We start from the raw sequence: 25,638 nt of genomic DNA on the forward strand, positions 1-25,638 counted from the left end.
AAGAGGAGGGAGTGGTGGGGTTCTGGTGAGGAATTCCCAAAGGGTCCCTTGGTTAAGGAAGTCTGTGGTTTTGGCTCTGCTAGAAGGTGAGACGCTTCTTTCCTTGGGATGCTGAAAGCCTGAGACACACGCAAAGATGGGAATTCTCTGGACTGCTCAGGGGAGAATGTTGAAAACTAATAATATGAATTTTAAAAAAATATTCACAGAGTGTGGACTATTTAGAAATCAGACGGAACTGGGAATGAATTGATGGGTTGGAGTATTTGTGTGTGCATGTGCTAGAGTCTCTGTTTCTGCATTAGGTTGTTCTGTGGGAATCTACATGTTCTTGCCCTTGGGTCAATAAAATGATGGAAAAGGAGGGGGTGCAGGACAGGGGATAAGAGTCTAGTAAGTAACTGCAGTAATAATCACACACCTTTAAAACTTGTTACTACATGTTTGCATCATTTTCATTTTACATCAGGAAGAGAAATCCCTCTCTCTTCCAAAAAAAAGGTCTTAATTTCTACCTCTACTTACAATAAGTTACACGTTTATTTATTTAAATAATTGTAAAACATTTTAAAATTTTTCCCTTTTTTTTGTTTTTTTTTTTTTTTTTAGAGATTAAGCTATAAGCAAACACACATACAACATTTCATCATTCAATTCAGGTTGCGTTTTAAGAAAGTCTTCCATGCTGGTACCCTGTTTTGTTCAATTTTTTTCTGCATAAACTAAATTGGTATCTGAAAGGCTTCATAGAAAATAGAAACTTTCAACTTTTTTTTCCTACAAAGAAAAACAAATAGTATCCAAAATATTAAGCATTAATTGTTTGCCAATTTTTTCTTCAATATTTTACAAACATAGGAAGGTGGTTTTCATAATGTTCGTAACAAAGAATTGCATTTCTGCTCTTAGCACTGACTACGTCAATGACACCTTTTGTCCTTGTCCCCAAGAGGGTCAGTTTGTGTAGCCACCGTCAGAGCTATAGGAGGACGTGGGACCAAGTAAGATGTCGGCTCCTTGCAGACCCAAGGGTGTCCATCGTGTTCATGTGGGGGCACCACTACACCCCCGTAAGAGCTCATAGTGCTTTCTTCATTATTGGTCCATCAGAGTAAGTAGTTTTGTGCTATAAGAAAGCGGTTCTTCTTTACATTGGGGGTACAACAAGTCCGGTCATGGCTGCAAGGAAAGAGTGGCACAGGAATGAGACTTGGGAACTTTTTATGTCTAAGGCTATGACACGGAGTGAGGGGCAGGGGATGGGAATGATAGAGTCTGATGCCATTCAAGGACACAGTGCCCTCAGCTGATATGAGGACCGGTTCTCCTAGCAGACAGCCCATTAAAGGCACTGAAGCCTTATGGAATCACCGAAGTACAAGGAAACCTTGATGAAGTTTTGCCTGGGAGGCCAGGAGTTACGTTTTGTTTTATACTAACGGGTTGTATAAATGAGACAACAGATGTAAACATGTAAGTTAAACTGTAATATATGCATGATATATTTTTTTATTCGACTAAAATAATTTCCAGATTATACTCCTCCAAATCACTTAGTTGGAACAGGAAAGGAACTTCCAGGTGCTGAGCCTGTTGATTGACCAGGGCATCGTTGATAACAAATCAAACTTTTTATCTACCCTTCACTTCTTTGGTGAGTGCATTTTTTTTTTTTTTTTTTTTTTTTAATTAGCTCATCTTCCTTTGGTGCTCACTGCTCATGTCTGATGCTCATTGCAAATGAATGCTGATGACTGTAATAGAAGACTTCATTTAGTTCCTTAATTCCCACTCTTCTTTTTTGAGGTGGAATCTTTTTCTGTCACCCAGGCTGGAGTGCAGCGGGGCCATCTCGGCTCACTGAAACCTCCCAGGTTCAAGTGATTCTCCTGCCTCAGCCTCCGCCTCCTGAGTAGCTGGGACCATAGGTGCATGCCACCACGCCTGGTGAATTTTTGCATTTTTAGTAGAGAATGGGGTTTTGCCATGTTGGCCAGGTTGGTCTTGAACTCCTGGCCTCAGGTGATTCATCCACCTCAGCCTCCCAAAATGTTGGGATTACAGGCATGAGCCACCGTGCTCAGCCCCCAATTCCTACTCTTCATCACCCTATATAAATGGAGTAATCCAATTCTTTCTCCCTCCATCGGGCCAAGAGGATTCAGACAATGCCTCTCTGGGTGGAATCACTTCCCAGGGTTTCCCTAGATGTGGCAAATAAAGCAGCACCAGCACAATGTGGAAAAATCCCACAGCAAAATGTATTCCGCCAGCCTTGGCTTTCAGAGGATGAGCCCGTGGGATTTTCACATCCTTGGAAAATGGCAGGCTAGTTTCCTTGCATCAGAGCCTTTAAAATCATATCTAGAATTTGATCCTTTGCATTTTACTATCTATCTACATTGCATCTAAGGAATTAGTCAATATAATAGAAGCATTTTGCTGAGTGTTGCTTACTAAGCTTCCACGCAAATGGCTGAAATTCTCTCTGCTTTTCTCAACGCTTCCAACTCTTTCTCTGCCCCTTTTATCCACATCAGCTAGTCCTCTCGGGCAAAATTGTCAGCCGTCTATTTCCCTGCCCATGCAGCCTTTATTGAATGTTTGTGAGATCTGGATTAAGGTCTTACACAGCTAGCAAAGCCTTAATTATTTTTGCCTGTATTACTATATATTGAATCAATGTAACTTTTCAATAAAGGCGGTTCAATTCTGGACACTCCCTGATGACTTGGAGATATAGCAACCCTAGTAATTATCCCAGAGTGTAGGAGGTTTTTTTCTTTTTTTTCCTGGAGGGAGCTGGAAAAGGAATCAGACACGTAGTGTGTAATATTATCTCGACAATCTATACTCATCAACTGGAAGCAGCTGATAAATGAGGTAGAAGGTGGAACCATGCTGTATGTGGAGCTCTCTGGCATGGAATTCTGACTCACATTCTGAACTTCAATTTGTCTATTATATTTAAAACTCCTGACTCGGCACGGTGGCTGATGCCTGTAATCCCAGCTCTTTAGGAGGCTGAGATGGGAGGATCACTTGAGCCCAGGAGTTCAAGACCAGCCTGAGCAACATGACGAAAACCCATCTCTACAAAAAATACAAAACTTAGCCAGGCATGGTGGTACATGCCTATAGTCTCAGCTACTCAGGAGGCTGAGGTAAGAGAATCTCTTATTGAGCCCAGGAGGTCAAGGCTGCAGTAAGCCATGATGGCACCACTGTGCTACAACCTGTGTGACAGAGTGAGACCCTGTCTCAAAAAGAAAAATCCTCAGCCCCTTCCTTTTCTGCGTGCTCAGAGAGATACCAAAGGGGCTCATAGAACAGCAGAGGTGCTCAAAGAACAAGATCCCCTGAATGACAGAAAAGAACAGATTTGAGATATATCCCTTCCTCCTAGTCCTACATCCAGACTGGGTAGGCTTGATCTCTGCTAGGTGGGGACTCTGACTTTTTGCTTGTAGAAACCATAGCCAACAGACAGAAAGCAATTATCTCCCTTTGAACCAGGTGGAAAGTAGGTATGGGTATAGGGTAAAGATAAGAATTTCACTCTCATTGTCCATGGAGGCACAGTGGGCTGCCAGAGCACAAGCTCTGGAGTCCACATGTCTGGGTTCAAGTCATCAGACTCTTCCTGTGTGGCCTTGGGTAAACTGCTTAACTAAGAATGGTGATAATGGCATGACTTTGACTTAGGCATAATTCTCTTAAGGCACTCAGTTCGGCACCTTGCCTGTAGTGCTCAGGATAGTTAGCAAGCCTCGGAGAGTGTGGGTGGCACATGCCTTTGCAGGCAATGAAGTCTAGAGAAGGGCCCCTCCCCAGCCTGCGATCACCCAGGCACTCAGCCCACATTGTCACCCTCGCACTGTATCTCTAAAGAGATGGAGCTCCCTGTCCAGCAGGCCTCTGAGATCCCAGGATTTTTGTTGTTGTTTTTAGTGACTGTGCATTAAATGTCAGCTTCGTTTCCTCCCTCTCTGTACTCAAGGGAACTTCACAATGCTGGACGCTGAGCTTCCATACACCTGGTCTAAAATGAGGAAGAGCAGAAGGTAAGGCCTCTGAGGGCATCCTTTGTGAACCCTCGCCTCCTCTCAGCCAGGCTGTAGGAAATATCTGTTACCTTGCCTAGTTCTTCACAAAAATTAGTCCGCAACAACCTTTGGGGATAGCTGTCGATTTTCTATTTAATAGACTGGGAAACTGAGGCTCTGAGAGGATAAGGGAATGCACAGATTGACACAGCCTGGAAAGAGCTGAACTAGAACTCAACACACGACTGGTGAGATTGTGGCCGGCGTTCTTTCCGTGGCTAATACTCTTTGAGGTTGTCCTCAGGATTCTCTGTTATTTCTCCATACCTCACTTGATATTTTCATAGTTTTTTTTTTTTTTTTTTTTTTTTTTTTTTTTTTTTTTTTTTTTTTTGCAATTTCTTTTTAGGCTACTGCCCTAAATTGACAGGTGCTTCTATTTTTCTCCTCCCCAACCTACTCCAAAATTTTAAAAAGACTACATATGGGCTACAGTGTATACTGCTAAGGTAACTGGTGCAATGAAATCTCAAATCACCAGTAAAGAATTTATCCATGTAATCAAAAACCATCTGTACCCCCAAAATTAATGAAATTTTCTTTTTAAAAAACACCTATAAAAACTTTAAAAAAAAAATCTTTTAGAGATGGGGGTCTCGCTATGTTGCACAGTCCGGGCTCAAGCAATCCTCCTGCCTCAGCCTCCCAAGTACCTGGGACTATAGGTGTGTGCCACCACACCTGGCCCCTTCTTCTTTTAAAGGTTCAAATCACCAGAGGAATGTGGAGGGAACTGAAGGATTCAAATGAGGTTTGGAACTTTGCAATGACTCTAGAAATGAAGCTAGAGCCTAGAGCCTAGAGCCTGTGCCTACATGCAACTCACCAATTCACTGCTCCTATAAACCTATCAAGAACGTGCTGCGCAGCCTGAGCACCCTGAGGGGTGGTAACCAGAAGTTTGTGTGGCTGGGGACCCTGGAGAGGGTCTTCTGTTTCTGCTGCAGCTGCCCTCAAAGGGAACCTCACTAAGAATCAGCAAGGTTTCCTTCCAGCTCTTTGGGCTGACTCAAACCTGACTTCAGTAACACCACAGGAGCCTTGGGCATGCAGCAAGAGGTGGGGTGGGGATGACAGGCCCTGGAGTCTGTAAGAAACTGCCGGGCGCGGTGGCTCAAGCCTGTAATCCCAGCACTTTGGGAGGCCGAGACGGGCGGATCACGAGGTCAGGAGATCGAGACCATCCTGGCTTACCCGGTGAAACCCCGTCTCTACTAAAAAATGCAAAAAACTAGCCGGGCGGGGTGGCGGGCGCCTGCAGTCCCAGCTACTCCGGAGGCTGAGGCAGGAGGAAATGGCGTAAACCCGGGAGGCGGAGCTTGCAGTGAGCTGAGATCCGGCCCCTGCCCTCCAGCCCGGGCGACAGAGCGAGACTCCGTCTCAAAAAAAAAAAAAAAGAAGCAGCAGCTTGTCCTGGCCACACTGTAGGCTGAGAGCTGGGTACAACAGAAGATCTGAGACAACCAGCTCCACGTTGAGAGAGGAGGTGGGGAAAGGGTGACCGGTGAAAGTCAAGTATCCTTTTCTCCTTTAAGTAAACCTGAACCTATGTGTTAAGTGGCCAGGAATGAGGAAAGGGCCGCACCTATCCTGTCTTCCTCCTGTCCAATGCGGAGGAAAGTCTGCACCCCTCCTTCGTCTGCTATCTGCGTTTTGCCAGTAAGACTTGCTAGGCCTCTACTCCGGTTAAGGTCAATGAATAAAACCAGAGAACTTAGAAAGAAACATCAACACTGAAGAGGTCACGGGGAAGAGGAAGGAAAGTACAGTGAATATTGAGCTATCGTCTTCATTTCCCTGTCTGGAGATGAAGGCATCATGGAGAAAACTCGGGGCACATCCCCTAAGGATGGGATGGAAACCACTGGTCTTTGATGAAAGACGGGGCAGGTGGAGACACTTAGATACAGGCTCAGCCTATTTCTCTATGAATTAGACATCTGGGTGAAAATCCCTGCCAAAAAAATCCATGAAATTTCCAGATGTTTCCAACTACCCACACATTGGGTGGCATATAGACCCAGCTGCTTCGTCTAGTTAGAAGTAAAACAATTTTCAACAATGTTTCTGAGTGCTGGGTTTTCCATTCTGGTTTTGTCAGTTTCTCTGTCGAGTCACTTGACTTCCAGAAGACACCACCATTTCCAGTGTTTCGATGGCTCAGGAAGCTAACGTACCTCCCAGAGCTCTGCTCAGCCACAAGAGAATGACCTCTCACAGGTGTCCCAAAAGAATTAAGAGCCTACACTCTACTCTATCATCATCAAACCACCACCAGGCAGATGCCATCCCAAGGACAATGCAGCCCATCCAAGTTTCCCCATAAAGCACTGCTGACCTCACAGCCTTTGATCCATGAGGGGTTAATGAAACCTCTTCCCTTTTTCGTTTTACCCAACCCTGCTTGTTGTAAATATTTTCTTGCCAAGACACGAGAGGAGCAGCCTAAAAATAATGTGGGTTGCCGGCGAGCCCCAGTCCTCAGCAGTTTCCAATTTGTTCTTTTGCTGTCGGCTGCCTCCAGTCCATGATGAGATGATTTGATTTTCATATATTCATCACATTTGTGTTATATCATGCCATATTATATTTTAGAACATTGCTCAAAAATGGGTTTGATGGATAATTTTTGTTCTTAGAAACGGTATATCTTTTCTTTCTATTCTCCACAACCCCCTAATTAGGCACCTGCTATCAATTTGACTTGCATGTAACCAGAATTCTCAGAACTTGTTGGTTGCTCCTGCTGGCTCCTGTCCATGTGTGCCAAGAGGCCGTGATGGCAAGCGGATTAGGTAAGCAGAAAGCACCACGTGGTATCCCATGGGGTGACTGGGCATTTTCTGAGAGATAGCAGAATGGCCCTGTGGACAGCATAGGGCTGGGAAGTCCAGACACTCCTCAATTGTATGTATGGCTCTACCATGGTTAATTCCATTGCCTGCAGAGTTTACTGATGTCTGTTTTCCCCGATCTTGCTTTTTAAAAAACTTTTAGTATTTTTTGAGATGGAGTTTTGCTCTTGTTGCCCAGGCTGGCGTGCAATGGCGTGATCTCGGCTCCCTGCAACCTCCACCTCCCCGGTTCAAGCAATTCTCCTGCCTCAGCCTCTCAAGTAGCTAGGATTACAGGCACCCACAACCACACCCAGCTAATTTTTGTATTTTAAGTAGACACAGGGTTTTACCATGTTGGCCAGGCTGGTCTCAAACTCCTGACCTCCAAGTGATCCACCTGCCTTAGCCTCCCAAAGTGCTGGGATTACAGGCATGAGCCACCATGCCTAGCCCCATCTTGCTTTTAGATGGTGCACTCGCCTGACTGTATAAGCCATTTATGTCCCATGATGAGAACAGCAAAGCATCTCTTTGCAGGTAAACAGCTGAGCTATACAATGATGTGCTGTTTGCTCTTACTTTGCCAATCCTATGGTACATTGTGTCATGTGTAACCCCAAAATAGAACCCTCACTTACCTCTGAATCCATTTCCATTGCCACTGGAGCAGGCAGGTGAAGGGGAGCCTTGGGGCCTGATGACAGGGGCAAAGGCACTCTTCTGTTTGACAGCAGGAAAAACTGAAGAGGAAAATGGGAGGATGGAGGATGTGCTGGAAGACCCGACGGTGGGACTCGATGACATGACTGGAAAGCAAATGCACAATCCTCGTTTACAAATTAAGATCTTCCTTCCGTTCACATATTTGGCACAACTTTATTGAGAAATTATTAGTTTCCCGGCATTGTTCCAGATTGCAGGGATTTAAAAAAAAAAAAAAAAAAAGTTGAATGTGACAACATTGCCACCCTGTCCAGTGGGAGGAACAGACACATAAAACAATATGGTAATGATGCTATTAGAGGAAGGTACCCAATGCTTGGGAGAGTCGGGAAGGCAGCTTCAGGAAGTGATGTTGGAACAGGTCTTCATTCACAAGCAGCAGCTTGGCAAGAGAGAAGACTGAGGCCAAACATGCCTGAAAAATCATCAACTCTACCCAGCAATGGAAATCACTTTTACACCCTACAAAAAAAGTCCTATTTGGGAGCTATGTGCTTTCCCGGTAACTCCTAAGGCTCCAGAGGTTTGGTCTGTAGGGTTAACGTCTTCTCTGAGAGTACCATCTCTATGGGCCATATCCTCATTAAATGTAAAAGTTTATTAACATTCAGAAAATTGTCTCCCTCTCCCGTACTTTCAGTGCTCTTGGGAAATATAGCTGCAAGTTGGCCTCCCCTGACATGTTTAGAAAAAAACACCAATATTAGTGGTATTAACATTAAAATGACTTAAGGGAAGACAAGTAATTTCTAAGAAAAATAAAAACAATTTACACGATGAAGTACCCCACCTCTTAATGTCAGATACTCCGCCAAGTTACATCATGCAAGACGACAATTTTACCTTCTATGTTCAACTTAAGAAAGGGGTAAACTAGAGCACACAAGGGCAAAACTCTTAAATATATCACCTGATAGTTTTAGGCACTTGTGTTAGCATAATTCCCAGAATTCTCAACTGTCCGAGTCACATGACTTGATAAAAGTATTGTTGGAGCCTAATGACCAAGCCGAGCAGTGCTATTTCTTGCTTCGTGTTTTCAATGTACCAACTGTCCTTCAAAATAAATTTGAAAGTGAGGACGTGGGCGAGACGTATGACTGAACAACCAAGTACAAGGTGAATTGAAGGTCAAATGTTCTGATGTCCATGGATGACTCCACCCTCATTTCCCCTCCCTCCCTATAAAAATATATTTTGGGCCAAGTCTACCCAATTGCCTGTATAAAACACTTAAATAGCACAAGTCCCATATGATGTCTTTTATCGCTGAACTAAAATCCAAAGACTTCAAAAGGAGAGCTTTCTCTAAAAACTTATCCTTAAAGTAGTCTTGATTTAAGGAGCTATGCATCTGAGTACATCTGTCTTTCCTCAAATATGGATTAAAAGAAAGAAATTGGAAAGGAGAACAAAGTTCTGGAAGAATGTAATACTTGAGTATGTAAATGAATAAAAACACTGTTGGGTTAATTCACATAAGAAGATAGGACACAGGGTTAAGCATGAGGAGTGGGTGTTACTCGTGGTTCTGAGCAAAATCTCTTCTAGCCTTGGGTTTGGCATTAGTGAAATAGAAAAACAAAAGACAAAAACGTCCACAAGCAAAAAATCCCCAACTTTTCATTTTCTCTAAGGTACAGAATTAGAGGCCAAAGAAAAGCTGGGACTTAGGGGGCCCTTATTCTACCACGGTCCCCCAAATGCTGTCTACAGCAGCAGAGCCTCCTTTCAGACATCATCATTGAAGAGGTTTGTATAATGTGAATCAGGCATTCACACATACTCCATTCCATTTATATTCAGCAAATGACTCACTAGTACAGATAATTATTTTCTAATAGCAGATTTCAACGGAAACTAGGGCCCATTAGATCAAAAATGGTTCCCTTGCAGTGGGAGAGGAAACACCTCAAGCTTTACGAAGTGACGTGGAGGAATTGTTGCAGAGTTGAGTAAGCACATGTCCGTTTTAAACATTTCTTACAATTTTGTAAAAATGCCAAAATGCATTCAAATGAATTTAAAATTCAGTGCAACTATAATAAAAATACCGAAAGGAATTGCATTTCAGCAAACACAATTACTATGTTTATCTGTTTCAAAAAACAATAACGCTGTAAAAGACAGGAAGTTTTGTTTAAAATCTTTTTTTAAGTAGTAAGAGGCACTTATCTTTGTCAGTGAAATCAGCATTGTACTAGCACAGAAATAGGCAGACAAATCTTTACAGCAAAAAAAAGTTCAGAAACAGACCTGGGTATAGACGGGAATTAATACTTAATAAAGGTGACATTTCATATTAGTAGGAAAATAAATGCATGGAAAAATACACTAACCATTTGAACACTAAGTTTAGAGTACTTTTTCCTGTTGAACACCAAAATAAATCTAAGTAGATTAAAGAGTTATTTTTAAAAGCAAAATTGTAAAAGTGCTAGTGAAGCTATTAGGATGGTGAGAAGTTTACAAGATAGATTTGCTGCATAATGAAAAACTTCTGCAACAAACACAAAAAGGCGAATGACGGATTAAGAAAAATATTTGCAATACTTATTTAGATATGCTTATATCCTCAATAGCTCATAAGTTTTCCTAATTGGAAAAAGAAAAACACCTCAAGAGAAAAATAAGCAAAGGACACAAAAAAAGAAAATCAGGAATAAAAATGACCAAGAGAGACTCATATAGAAACAATCAAACTGATTTGTAACAAAATGCTAATTAAAACAGTAACAAGATCTTATTTTCCACTTACTAAATAGAAAAAGAAAAAATTAACAGGGCGGGGACATATATAATATTCTTTCTTTTCTGAGGGAAGAATTAACCTCTCTGGAGGGTCTTTGGCAATATATATCAAAGTATTTTAAAATGTGCACATCCTTTGACCCACTAATTTAATCTCTAGAAATTAATCCCAAAGAGATAGTCATGACTGTGCCAAAAATAATAGGTCCAAGGGCATTTTTATAATAATGAAAAATTGGAAAATAACTTAAGTGTCCTGCAGTAGGGTACACTGTATTTAGTATACAATAGAATGCTATGCCAATATTAAAACTAGTGTTGTAGAATATTTAATCACATGGAAATATACACCTCTTCAGATGAAAAAAAAAAACAGATTATATAACACATATTAAGCCCCCTTTAATTTTTAGAAATGCAAATAGCAACAGTCTAGAAGGACGTGATAGACACCCAAAATTTTAGCAATGGTATCTCTGGCTGACGGGATTATGAATATCCTTAAATGTAGTGCTTTCACTTGTCCATATCTTCAGAATTTTCTACAACAAACTTGTGTTACTTTTAATACATGGCAGGAGAAACCAGTAAAGGTTAATTACATTTTAAAAAGGGAAAATCTTGATTTCTTTGGGAAGAAATAAATAATACAATCCTTAGCAATAGACATACTAGCATTTACAAATAATTTTAACTTTCCTCTTTCATTTAAGGCTGTACTGTCTATAAACAAAGTTGTCTGTTACTCTAATACCAACCCCACCTATTAAAAAAAAAAAAAAAAAAAGCAAGAGATGAATAAATCCTCACATTCCTGGGAAACACCTGATGATTGTAGTCAACTTTTAAAAGCAAACACCACTCCTCATATCTCTGTTCCCTATTCTTACGATCTAGGTCTGCATCACTGAAGGATTTTATGGAGCCCAGCTTCATATCTGGGACTTTGGTAATTTTACTGCTTTCCTTCCACCCTCTCTTTCATTGATCTTATGGCAGAATCTCATTAGTTGTGCATCAGAGCAGACACTGCAATTTTCAAAATGTATCTATCCATGACTGGAAGACGATCCTTCAAAAATTAACAACGGTTACCTCCGCATAGACACAGAGTATGCCATTTTTCTTTCCTCCTTTTTACCTATACGTGCTTTTCAAGTTGTCTGTAATGAGAATACTATTATTTTAATAGGCTTTTTTTTTCTTTTCTGAAGAAGTAGAAATATATCAGAATTCAAAGAGGTTGTTCTTACAGTGGGAGTATGCGTTCTTTTAAAAATTATTTTTACACGTTCTCCATTTTCTGTAATCATCATTTAATATTTTACAATAGAGAATGTCTTAATATTTGTTTTTGAAACTATAAAACAATTGAACCCTGGAGCATGATCTAAGGCTCTGAACATAATGTAGGAATCTATGAGGACAGGTTGGATTCCTGCCTGTATGGATTCTGTCCCAAGCTCTGCATAGGGTTGGTGGCTATTCTGCTTTGGAAGAAGTGGTCCCTATGGGTGTTACAGGATTGTTAAATAGACAATCTTTTGGGACTGCAGAGAGAACCATTTTAGGAAAGTTGATTGCATGTACTTCCAATTGAGAGTTTCTCTGGACATCTATCTCTCTATGGATAGGGGCCAAAGTAAAGACAAGTACGTCTGGCCCAGAAATCTCTGTGAACATGGGGAGTTAAGGAAAAACCACTTTTCTTTGTACAAGAATTGATTGGCTTGCATAGTCTCAGCTGGAACTCACTGGGCACATATCCTCCTTTGCATTGAGCCATTGCATTTTTTGGAGCTAAGGGGTCTGTCAGCATTTCATTATAACCCCCTATTGTCAGGGGTTTAGAATTCAGCCATAAAAACTTGCACTGAGCTGGAACTTGGCACACTGCTACTGCCAGGAAGTGAAGTTTGTATGTAAAATTGAAAAAACATCTGTTTGGCCATTTTTGAAGTAGTGCGAGAGCAAAAAGAGTAAAGATGCAGGTTTCTGATACTCTGCCTTGGCTGTCATGCAAGTTGAGTTTGACCAAGAAGCTTGGCTCTATTTCTTTCTTAGAGTCTCTGGCAAAATACTTGCCTCATGGCATGGCCCAGCCACATCAGATGCATTTTTTAAAAATCATAGAATTGTGTTTTCAGACACAAGCAACTGAATTGACAAAATATTTTCCCCGGGGCTTTTCTTTTTTTTTGTATTTCCCAGAGAAGTAAAGACTTGGCTGGCTAGAAATACAGGTCAGGTGCTATTGTAATGAACTCCACTGGGTAGTCAGTATTTGTGGAGTAGGGGAATTTGATTGTAATGAATGCACTGTTTGGAATTTCATTCCTAGCCTCCAACTCATTCAGACCCTTCCTCCAAAAGTGAAGGTGCAAACCATCACACCAGATTCAATAGGTACAGGGAGGAGGTCTTCTCCAGTCTCTCTTTCTCTCTCCCAGTTGGGCAGGTTGCCTTCCTCTTTTCCCTGCTCTGTGTCTACCATCTCATTTTCATGGGTAATTTGAAGATTTGGGGTGTTGTTTTCTGGTGGCAGTGGGCTTGGGTGATCATGAAAGAACAGAAGGAAGTTGTTCTGGTGGGAGTGGGAAGGGTTTCTCTCTATCAAATGAATTATTTAGGAAGAAATATTAAGCAATTAACACCTAACTGTGCATTTTCATTCCTCTTTCTTTTCTCCATCCTCTTCACTACCATACTACATACTGTATTATAAAACTGATCATTTTTTATGTACAAAAACAAGTATTATGATTCAACCTTATTCATACCTACATAAATTATGATTGAATGATATGAAATTGCCACTTCTATAAATCAAAAATGGTCAAATAGAGGGAATTTCATATGGTTTAACCTAATATTACACTATAAATACATTAAATAATTCTTATATTATTAATTTAAAAACGTGGTATTCTGAGTGTGATGATGTATTCTAGTCCCCTTTTTACTACTTACTATGAACTTTCAAGTCATTTAATAATTCTTCATCTCTTACAAGGGATAATGATAAAAATGATAGTATCCATGTCACAAGGTTGTCGTGAGGCTCTGACTGGACTCTAGATGTCAACATGCTTTTTAAGCTGTAAAGAGGAATGTAATTGTTAATTCATCTTATTATTGTCACTGTTATAACATTGTTTACACAATGGATCTCTTGCCACTGCATTATTTGTAGGGGTTGTTAAAGATGTGATCTCTTCACTACACCAGACACCTTCTCCAGGAGAAAGCAAGGGAAAGACCTCTCCAATATCTCAGGAACAGAAATGGTCACCTCTCTTCTGAGCTACTTTAAAAAATAATGTGTGGACATAAAATCTTATAACAAATAGTGTTTCTCTCTTTGCTTTAGCCTCTTGTAAACTCAGAGCGAAGTAAACAGACCAAATGGTATTCATGCTGGCCCTGGCATTTCCTAATTTCCTGAACCATATTTGTTTCTTTTAGCTCAGTTTCTTGTTAGATTCTGTTTTATACTTTCATACTACCTATTTGACTGCAATAATTCCCCCAAACACTTTTTGGAACAAGATAAGGTAGAAACAAATCAAGCAATCATTTATTTCTCCAGACTAACTGTTATCTAATGAACTTGGGCCACCTGACAAGACACAACATAGAACTCATGTCTTTGCAGTAACAAGATTTTCATTGTACTGGAAGAACTGACCTCTACTACCGTTAGCTGCTTGGTACTATGTCTTTATCTTGCCGTGTAGTGTAGAGTGTGTGCATTGAACTGATAATCCAGAAATAGCTCACAGGTGTGTCTCCCCAGGGAACCAAAAGTCCAAAGACTGTGAAAGGCAGCTTCTGTGACATGTCAATGTGACGTGGCTATGTGCTGCCCTTGACATGTCCTTGCTCTTGGCACAAGGGAACCACATGGGGTAAAAAGAGGGCAAGGTGCAGAGAATTGCAACAAGACCCAGCATTTCAAGAACATTCTACTCAATCACTTCAGCCTCTCCATGTCATCTTGTCCCCTGGCCTAAAGTATTCCCTAGGTAGGTTTGGAAAATGCACTCTCTCAGGCTCCTGGGACCATTGTGTAACTTCCCGGCATACCTCCCGAAGCAACCCAAATGGGGTTTTCACAACTTCCCAGAGCAGGGACTTTGCTGCTAGACCACAGATTAAGACGAAGAAGTTCTGTCTCAATATATCACATGATTGCATGCAGTCAACTTCTACCTCTCTGGAGGTACTGAAGGGAGGGGAAAAAGCAGGTTGCAAAGTCAAAAAGAAGCATGGTGCGATATACAAAATAACTCAAAGTCATCAGGACTACGCCTAAATTATTACCCTGCTCTATTCTAGCTATGTGATCTTGATTAAGTCAGAAAACTGCAGCAAAGCCAACTTCCTTGTCTATAACATGAAGATAAAGTTCTTATCAGGAAGTTCTTATGGGGATTAAATATTACATCTGAAAGTGCCTAAGAGTGCACATATTGTTAACAGAAATGGAATCTTAATTCCTTGCTCCCACTTAACACAGGCCACACATGCTCTTTCTCTATAAAAAGGGAATTGTTTCAATCCTTTTCTTTCCCCAAAAGGCCTTGAGTAACCACGTGAGCCAAAGTCCAGCTAAGGGAAAAGAACGAAAGGCAGGAAGGATGCTTAATCAGGAAACTAGGCTGCTCCCCGACGACTTAGGAAGATTTACAAATGCAACTTTCTCTCAAAAGGCCGAATAGTAAAACCCAGAGACAAAAAAGCATGGAGAGCTGGAGGTATAGAGAGGTCACTTACTTCCATAAGGAGAGCCGGTGGGTGAGCCATTTAGAAATCCTGGTGATCCTGGAACACCCAGGTTGGCCATGGGGACATTGCTGTAGCCATTCATACTGTTGCTGGAGGTACTGTAATTAGACTGTTGAGGCGTGGAGCTGGAAGAGTATCCCCGCGGAGAGATGCTGCTTGTGTTGCGGATGTACCCTTGGCAACAAAGAAAAATCCCAGGTAAATCAACAGGCGTGCACCATCAGGCCACATGTGGCTAGCACAGGTCTGCGTTGGCCCCAGGCTATAGAATGCCACCAGGTGCCCTGGGCAGTTGTTGGAAGTGTGCAGTCCATCTTCAGTTTTTGTTTGTTTGGTTGGGTTGTTTTTGTTTTTGTTTTTTTTGAGATAGAGTCTTACTCTGTCACCCAGACTGGAGTACAGCGGCACGATCTCAGCTCACTGCAACCTCTACTGCCCAGATTCAAGTGATTCTCCTGCCTCAGCCTCCTGAGTAGCTGGGATTACAGGCACCCTGCCATCGCACCCGGCTAATTTTTGTATTTTTAGTAGAGACAGGGTTTCACCATGTTGGCCAAGCTGCTCTTGAACTCCTGACCTCATGATCCACCTGCCTTGGCCTCCCAAAGTGCTGGGATTACAGGTGTTAGCCAGTGTGCCCAGCCCATCTTCAGCCTTTTATACCTTCCTCTCTCTACCCCATCTATGCAAAGCCATGCCCTTGCTACTCCCCTTCATTCAAACCTGCACTCAGCACCTCCAGCTCACACCAAGAAACGAATGACTAATGGCAGTGTGGAGTTCCCTCTCCCAAATCATACTTCATATGACACTGGAGTCCAATGAGATATGATTGGTGTCACTGAGAAAAGCATTCTGTGGTCAAGTTAGGCTGAGTAGATGTTACACACTGTAGCCATTTCTTGATGATTCATATGCAGAAGGCCTAGAGAATAAACAAACTGGTTTAACTTTGCTAGCTTAATTGTTTGCCAAATTTAACATGCCATAGCATCTTTTGGTGGGGCCTGGAGAGGAAAGGTATCTCAACCTCTGGGGCCACTTGTATTCTATGGAACACAGTTTTAGAAATGTTAGTTCAAAGTTGTTGCCATGCCCTAGGTGCAAGTGGAGGTCAATTTCATTCAAAAAGTGTTGATGAGTTCCCCTAAAATGTGCTATTCTTTGACCTAGGCCTTTGGGGCATCAGCAGTGAGTGTGGGGGACCCAGCCTATGCCTGGAATGGGGGAAGGAGTGAGAAACCACAGCTCAGAAACATCTCATGTGTCCTGGAATAAACCACTTTGGATTACTGTCTCTCAAACTATTTAGGAAACAATCCAAATTTGTTACCAAATGAAAAACAATTTGACATTTGGTCTATGGGCCTCATGTCTACAAAAACAAAAGTAATAATATGCCCGGCCTTTTTTTTTTTTTTTTTTTTTTGAGACGGGATCTCACTCTGTTGCCCTGGGTGGAGTGCAGTGGCACAGTCATGGCTCACTGCAGCTTCAACTTCCTGGACTCAATCTATCCTCCCACCTCAGCCTCCCAAATAGCAGAGACTACAGGTGAGCACTACCACACCTGCCTAATTTTTGTATTTTTTGTAGACACAGGGTTTCACCATGTTGCCCAGGCTAGTCTCAAACTCCTGAGCTCAAGCAGTCTGCCCACCTCAGCCTCCTAAAGTGCTGGGATTACAAGTGTGAGACACCACACCCGGCTCACCTACTCTTTTGTAAGAACTCACCCTGGGCAAAAAAATGAGGAATTCTCTTCCAATAAATAAAATTAGGAAAAAAAACTCTCCCAATGTTAAGGACCTCATTAGGAATGTTTACTCCTTTTAAAAATGATTTGTGACAGATTTCGACTTAGCACTTCAATAATCAATCTCAATGCAAAGATCTTTGCATGGTCTGCTTTACATGTAAAAGCACAGTTGTCTTTATATTTGTTTGTTATTATATACATGAGATAATACAAAATAGAAGTTACCAAATAAAACCAAACCATTCACTCTTGGCTACCAGGAAGAGAAATTTGGGTATCATAAATGATAATGGCAATAATCTGCTTCTTTCCAGTATTCAATCTGATCATCACAATAACAGAAGCATAAATTTCTTTTCAATTAATACCTGTAAACCTATTTTCTATAAGCCCAAACCTTTCTAAATTGATAATACTCAATCCTTTTTTTTTTTTTTTTTTTTTTGAGACAGGGTCTCGCTCTGTTGCCCAGGCTGGAGTGCACTGTCACACTGCACATGTACTCACATGCAGCCTTGGCTCACATGCAGTGTGCCAGCACACCCCACTGCTCACTGCAGCCTCGACTTCCCAGGCTCATGTGATCCTCCCATGTAGCTGGGACTACATCTGCCCACCACACCTGACTATTTTTTATAGAGATGGGTTTTCACTATGTTGCCCAGGCTGGTCTCAAACTCCAGGGCTCAAGCAATCTACCTGCCTCAGCCTCCCAAAGTGCAGGGATTACAGATGTGAGCCACCACACCCGGTAGTAATACTCAATCTTCTTAAATATTTCCAGACATTCTACCTGGTACCTAAGAAGCTCAAACTAATAATGTACCATCTATAATCTTGAAATAACGCAATCTATGATTGTATTGCCTATCTGCGGACACACTCTGTTGGACCATTATGACTCAACCTCTGACTCTGTCTACTCCAGCAGAACTTTTAAAATTAGACATATTTGGATTTTGACTCTAAGAAAGGTGGTACCTTGATTATTTCCTTGTGTTGACTCTGAGATGCTGACCCCAAGCTGGCTGCCATAGGAGTTGATTCCCATCATGCCACTGTGTGCTGGGGAGCTGGAGAGGGCTGGAAGCTGGCTGGGATTCCTGGGGACGCTGTAGAGGGCTTCAGCAATGTCTGCAGCTCGCTTCAAAATGATGTCCTACAAAACAGCAGGTTAATGTGAGCATACTATCCAGCATAAAGTGCAAAACTCACGAAAGGGTAGGATGTGAGTATCTCACCTGGTTATTGTGTGGTGTGCCATAAAGAGCTTCCACTAGATCTGCAGCTCTTTTCAACAGCATTTCCTGGAAAACAAGTGAGGGTGGGGTATTGTCAAAGGCAAAATCCAAAATGGCAAACAAAAGAAAATTATAGGCAAAAATGAGAAATCCACACATCCCTCCCAAAATGTAAGCAATTAGTCAAGAGGTCCTATATTTGGTTTGACAGGTAAAATACAATTATACATATAAATCTCTCTATAAATACCTATCTATCTGAAATTTGCCTCTATAAAATGGCTCTATAAATGATTGTGTTACCAAAACAAAAAACAACCCAACTGAGAGTGGAGTTGATTAAAATTAATAATGTCATGGAAGTTCTACTAAATGCTACTTTCAGCCCATTCTGTTTTAAAAATCTGGGTCTCTAATTAACCAAATATTCTTAAAATGATTGATGGATTTGAGTTTAGCTCCTTGCCAAGGAGTTGTCCAGAGTACTGAAATGATCTTGGCAATGCCTTCTGCAAAATTTTATTCTAATAAAGATGAATTCTTTCAATAATATTTCCCCCTGTACATTTTAACCAGAGAGAATTAGTAATCACGAATCCCTTTCCTCTCATTTTGCCTTTTCCACCTCCTGTTTTTTACAACCTTTTAAATTGCTATTAACCTACTTTCCAGATATCATCTAATTTAATGGTGGGGCTAGGGATTTTTCCAGGAGGAAAATAAAGGTGTGATGTAGAAGCAACTGTGGTGCTTAAATTTTATTCACAGTATGGAAAAGAGAACATGGCATTTTATAATTTGTGTGTTTAAAGTGCAAATATAAATGTGAAAATTTAATAGTTTCTCATCAGCTAAATGACAACTAATAAATTGATGTACTTTTTAAATAAAGCCAACAACATGGGCCAAATTCATAAAGTAATTTTCATAAGGAAGTTCACTTGAAAGTGATGTATTTCATAGTAATTTTATACAGAAGCAATTTTCTCCTCATTAGATACCTACATACATAGTAGGCCCTCAATGATTAATACTGATTGGGGATTAATGGGTCCCTGAAATTATGGGTAAATAGAAACATTTAAATAGAAAGGATTGGAAGCTTTCCTTTTTTTTTTTTTTTTTTAATGAGGTGGAGTCTCGCTCTGTCGCCCAGGCTGGAGTGCAGTGGCCGGATCTCAGCTCACTGCAAGCTCCGCCTCCCGGGTTTACGCCATTCTCCTGCCTCAGCCTCCTGAGTAGCTGGGACTACAGGCGCCCACCACCTCTCCCGGCTAATTTTTTTGTATTTTTAGTAGAGACGGGGTTTCACCGTGTTAGCCAGGATGGTCTCGATCTCCTGACCTCATGATCCACCCGCCTCGGCCTCCCAAAGTGCTGGGATTACAGGCGTGAGCCACCGCGCCCGGCCGCCGAAGCTTATACTTTTAACCAACTATGCAGATATTTATTTTCAATGTTTTTAAAACTGAATACTCCTGTTGTGTATCTATTTTATCGGCTCAAATGTTCAGATTTCATATTTCCTCAGAGATACATACGACCGTAATATATTTCATAGTTAGCAGATATTTTATGTGCATCTTGTATCTAAAGCTTAGCTAAATTTCAAGGCCTAATTAATTTTAACGGGATGTAAATGCCTGCATTTTTCTAAGTTTGCTGAAATTCTACACAAATGGCTTCACATGTCAATTTCCAAAGCACATTACCTTAGCTAATCTCTCAGGATCTCCAGGATGCCTAGGGATGACCTTCTGCAGTCTCTGGAAGCCATAGTCTATGGTGGGTTCATTTAATGCTGAAAGAGAAAAAATCTTCTCTCTGAGTTTGTCTCCTGGCCATAAAGCAAACCTTCTAATTAATTCTTCCACAGGTAATAAGAAGGTTCTGGATGCATAATGGATGTAATCAGGGTTTTTGCTATCAACATTGGTTAATTCACATGTAAATTTGGAATTTATAGTACTTTTATATTTTTCTATTAGAATAACAATTCAAATTTTCAGATTACAATTATCATTTCTGCTTTAAGTGTACATAAACTTCTCTGCTCACTATAAAATTAAAAATGGCACAAGCAACTATATCTCAATTTCTTATGAAGATAATAAACTACTTTTATATTATTTTCCCTTCTCTCCTTTGTCTCTTTCCTAAGTAGGACTGTACTGACTATTCTTCTAAATATCTTCTAAAAATTCTTCTAAATATTTTTCTTAACCAGTCTCTTATTTACATTTATACATATATAAACCTTCTATGAGCTTATTCTCATAAAACCCGTTTTATGCATAATATGCTTCCACAGTTTTCAATTCTATTTAATTACACCCACATCTGGTAAATGTCAGCCTCCCCACCCCACCCCACCCCATGAACACTGCAAATTTTATTTCACCACTATGTTCCCATTAAGACAGGGCCTGGCACATAGTAGGCACTTAGTGTCAGTAATTATAAAATGAGTGAGTGAATGAATTAATGAATGGCGTACTCTAGCATTTCCACTACTCTTTTATTCTTTCTCCTTCTTCTTCCCTTTTATTTTTAAAAAGCTTCTTGTTTAAATGTCATGGTTTTAAAATTAATGCATGATTAAAGAAAAAGGTACAAAGAATAACTTAATAATCACCTGCATTGCTGTTATCAGCAATAGACACAGTAATGTGTATTTTCTCTTTAATCTTATTTTTCATATATATTTTATATATATGTTGCTATTATTCTATGAAAACAATGCCTTTTTTTAAAAAACTATTAAAAACATTAAATACAGAAGTAAAAAATTACCGTAAACGCACTTAAGAGATGAGCTGGATTAACCTTTTTTGCTTACATAACCTACTTTTCATCCACTTAACAATATATCGTAAACTTTCCCCGGGATGATTAACTATTCTTTTATAATATTATTTTAAATTCCTGCATATTTTTCTATGACATGCTCCATAATTTATTTAAATGGCTTCCTAATATTGGGCAATTAATGTGATCCTAATTTCTCACTATTATAAACATCAGAGCAATAATTATCCTTTGTGCATAACTTTCATTATTTCAATTGGAAAATTCCAAGAATTAGAATTACTGGACCAAAAATTATGATTTATATTTCAGGCCTTTCGGACATACAGTCAAATCACTCCTCAGGAGAGTGTATGAGTTTATCCTCCCTCCAGCAATGCGTGTGCTCATTTTAACTTACATTTTTTTACTCACCAGTGAGGCTGAAGAATTTTTTCATATATTTGCTGATGTTAATTTCTTCTTTTATAAACTGCATGTTAATACTTTCTGCACTCTTCTTTCACTTGTAAAAATACTTTATATGTTGAGATTTTTCATACTGTGGCATCATGTTGCAATATCACATCCCAATTTGTCCTTAAGTATTTTATGTATAAAAAGACCACCTCTACTCCAAGAACTGGTAGGTACACACAAACGCGCACACACACACACACACACACAAATGTATATGTACACACATATGTATACATATATGAACGCTTAAATTGTTTAACTTATCTGGATTTTACTTTGTCATGTAATGTTAAGAATTTACCTTTGCCACAACTTAATTGTATTTCACAATTTATTGAACGGTTTCTATACATATATTCTGTTTTATTGATCTATTCTGGGTAAAAATCACACTACTGTGGTTGTGATACATATTTAATATTTGATAGTGTAAGTGTCCTTCCACATATACACAATCTTTAAAAACTACATTTTTTCAACCATTCTGTTTTTTTGTTTTTTTTGAGACAGAGTCTCACTCTGTCGCCCAGGCTGGTGTGCAGTGGTGCAATCTCGGCTCACAGCAACCTCTGCCTGCTGGGTTCAAGTGATTCTCCTGCCTCAGCCTCTTGAGTAGGTGGGATTACAGGCACGTGCCACCATGCCCGGCTAATTTTTGTTTGCATTTTCAGTAGAGGCAGGGTTTCATCATGTTGATCAGGCTGGTCCTGAACTCCTGACCTTGTGATCCACCCACCTCGGCCTCACAAAATGCTGGGATTACAGATGTGAGCCATCACACCCGGCCTTCTCAATTATTCTTATCCATTTATTCTTTCCAGATTAACCTTAGGGAAATTTCAAAAACAATTTCAGTTGCATTAAACCTACAGCTAGAGAGAAAACAGATGGCTTTGCAATAGCAACACTCCACCTTCTTTAGATCCCTCAGTAAACTGTGTACTGCTCATCATATAGGTGCTAAGTTTTTTCTTTACCATTTTAATTTTTTGCTATATATTTCACTTTTTGTTTTTACTGTGAATATGGCTGTTCATTAATCATACTGTCCAAGAGTTTTATTCGAGTCTAGAAACACTTTTATGTTTTATACATTTGTGCAGGAAGTCCATGGCATAGAGATGAAGACAATCACCTTTAGAGCTGAGTAGATCTAGCATCTGAATTCCAGCTCCACAATGTATGTGAGCAGTTTAAAATCCATCTTATGGGTTGGCTGTCAAAATCAAAACTATTTCTATAATGTCCCCAGTGTGGTGCTTGGCATATAAAATATCATTTTTTTTTTTTTCTTTTGAGACAGGTTTTTCACCCTGTTGCCCAGGCTGGTCTCGAACTCCTGGGCTCAAGCAATAGTCCGCCTTGGCCTCCCAAAGTGCTGGGATTACAGATGTGAGCCACTGCGCCTCGCCTAGAAAAGATCTTAACCAAAGGTAACTGTTATTTTGTAGCCCAAACCTCTGACAGATATCACTTTTTTTTCTATTGCTTCTCTTAGGCCTGTACATTCATATCATCTACTTACAGTGATAATTTTGTCTCCTTTTGATAGATGTATTAATCCCATTTAGTTCTCTTAATCCTATTCTTGTGTTGGCTAAAACTTCCCAAACAGTGCCCCAAAATGAGGATAAAGTTGGATATTCTTGTTTTTCTCTGAATGGGAATGACATATTTTACTAGCAAATGTGGTGTTGGCTATTTGAGATAGATATTATTTATCATGGTTCAATAAGGGTTATCAGGACTTCTTGGAGTTTTAGAAAATCACAATCACATGAATTTTCTCCTTTGGCCAAATTTTTATATATATAACATATATATATATATATAATATACAAGACATATATAATATATGACATATATCATATATATGACATATATAATATATGTAAGACATATACAGATATAGATTTTTTTTTTTTTTCCTCTGAGATGAAATCTTGCTTTGTTGCCCAGGCTGGAGTGCAATGGCACGATCTCAGCTCACTGCAACCTCCGCCTCCCGGGTCCAAGCTATTCTTCTGTCTCAGCCTTTCTAGTAGCTAGGATTACAGCCACGCACCACCATGCCTGGCTAATTTTTGTATTTTTAGTAGAGATGGGGTTTCACCATATTGGCCAGGCTGGTCACGAACCCCTGACGTCAAGTGATCCACCCATCATGGCCTCCCAAAGTGCTGGGATTACAGACATGAGCTACCATGCCTGGCCTATATTTTATATTTTCTAATATTTCAAAATTAAACATTCATTCGTGGATGTAATGTATCATTTTCTTGGTATATATCTAAATTCAGATATAACCATTAATACCAGATTCAACCATTAATACTAGATTAATATTTCCTTAACACAACTGGCACAAGGATTAAATCAATTAAGTTAATAAGAACAGTGCCTGGCACTTGGTGAGCAAGCAGGTGTCAGTTATTGTCCATATTAATAACTAGGATTGTGTGTATGGCTCTGTCCAACTAATGAATTTTATTTTATACCGGTTTTGAAAACTATATTGAGAAGTTTTCTATATTTTATCCTATGCTCTATAAATCTTACATAGCATGGATAGTAGCTCTTTGCTAAACACTTAAAAGAACCATAGTAACATTGCTCGTACTAAGGTCACCAATAGCATTTTAGCCAAACCAACAGGAACTTTTCTATTCTTATCTTAACCCCGAGTTAACATTTGACATCACTCATATTCTCTACTTCCAGAAACCCTCCCACCCACTGGCTTCCTGAACTCACACTGCCCGGCTTCCTTCCTACCTCTTTGGCCATGTCAGACTACTTTGCAGACTGTTCTTTCTCTGCCTGTCTTGTACATGGTGCTCCTCAAGATGGTTGCCAGGCAGCCTTCAGCTTAGCTGCACGTTCTCCTGGGCAACTTCATCAGTTCCCCATGATTTCCACATGCAGCTACATGCTAATCGTCATAAATCTTGATCTCTAGACTAGATACCTGGCCTGAGATGCAGCTTTAAATATCCAGCTGTTGTCCAGAAAATTCCACTCAGATGTTCCATAGATTCCTTTCACCCAAGACACCCAAGCTCATGAGATTCTCTGAATGGCACCATCATCCAAATGATTGACTGCCAATCAGAAACCTCGAATTCATTGTTTCTCAATATCATTCTATTTTTTCTGGAAAAAAATCATCCATTTCATCAAGATTGTAAATGTTTTAGCATAGAATCTATATTGTATTTGTTTAAAATTTCTAACCTATCTAGAGTTCCCCTCCCCCTCCGCCCACTGAAATGTACACAAATATATGTAGACGTTTAAATTATTTAACCTATCTGGATTTTATTTGTGTAACATTAGGTACTTACCTTTGCCACAACTTACTGTATTTCACAATTTTGTTGTAATTTTCTGATTAGTCCCATTTATAATTCTGACTTGATTTAGTTCCAGGAAGAGTATCTTAAAATTTCTAGGTGATTGAGTACTAACCTGTTAATTGCTTATTGTAGTCAACTGCCCTGGATTAAAAAAGGTGTCCTGCACAGTATCTGCCTTTTGGAATTTATTGAGTTTTGAATTAATACATATTAGTTTTGTCTGCATTTCATGGGCAATGCTTTAATGTCTTATTTCATTTATCTTTTTGATCACATTATTTAACATGTCCATTTTTGCTACTATAAATTTGTCTTCCCACATTCTCATTTCTGATAGTTTTATATATATATATATATACACACACACACACATACACACATACACTTTTCTAGTGATTTGAGAGATAGACACACTTTGTTGTTGTTGTTGTTTTTGAGACAGGGACACAAAGTCCAGCCACTCAGGCTGGAGTGCAGTGGCACGATCATGGCTCACAGCAACCTCCACCTCCTGGGCTCTAGCAATCCTCCTGCCTCAGCCTCCTGACTAACTAGGGCTACAGACATGCACCACATGCCTCATTTTTGTATTTTTGGTAGAGATGGGTTTTCACCGTGTTGCCCAGGCTGATCTTGAACTCCTGAGCTCAAGCGATCTGCCCACCTTAGCCTCCCAAATTGCTGGGACTGTAGGCGTGAGCCACTGCTCCTGGTCTGTACATGCTATTTTAATTTACAGAAGTGTCTTTAGACTTCTCTGAAAATATTTTATTTTTCCTAATTATTTGAGATGTTGAGTCGCTCCATATA

General features: G+C 40.1%; 1 protein-coding gene across 7 annotated transcripts in view; it reads right to left on the reverse strand.

Moving 5' to 3' along the window:
* Nucleotides 1-521: 521 nt before the first annotated feature.
* EBF2 (EBF transcription factor 2) overlaps nt 522-25,638 on the reverse strand; it is a 202,060-nt gene continuing 176,943 nt past the window's right edge. For 3 of the 7 annotated variants that reach the window (XM_023216867.3, XM_023216869.2, XM_023216866.2), the window contains 6 exons: nt 19,918-20,006; nt 18,206-18,271; nt 17,946-18,123; nt 15,194-15,379; nt 7,582-7,749; nt 522-1,179 (listed from right to left, as the gene is read on the reverse strand). In XM_023216867.3, coding sequence (XP_023072635.1) covers nt 1,148-1,179; nt 7,582-7,749; nt 15,194-15,379; nt 17,946-18,123; nt 18,206-18,271; nt 19,918-20,006 — 719 coding nt within the window. In that variant the 3' untranslated portion in view covers nt 522-1,147. Of the gene's footprint in view, nt 1,180-7,581; nt 7,750-15,193; nt 15,380-16,919; nt 16,923-17,945; nt 18,124-18,205; nt 18,272-19,917; nt 20,007-25,638 lie in introns of all 7 variants that reach the window. The other 4 variants (XM_023216868.2, XM_031935948.1, XM_031935947.1 and 1 more) reach the window with 3 other exon arrangements.

This window comes from Piliocolobus tephrosceles, chromosome 7 (genome assembly GCF_002776525.5).
Source record: "Piliocolobus tephrosceles isolate RC106 chromosome 7, ASM277652v3, whole genome shotgun sequence".
Taxonomy (NCBI): domain Eukaryota; kingdom Metazoa; phylum Chordata; class Mammalia; order Primates; family Cercopithecidae; genus Piliocolobus; species Piliocolobus tephrosceles.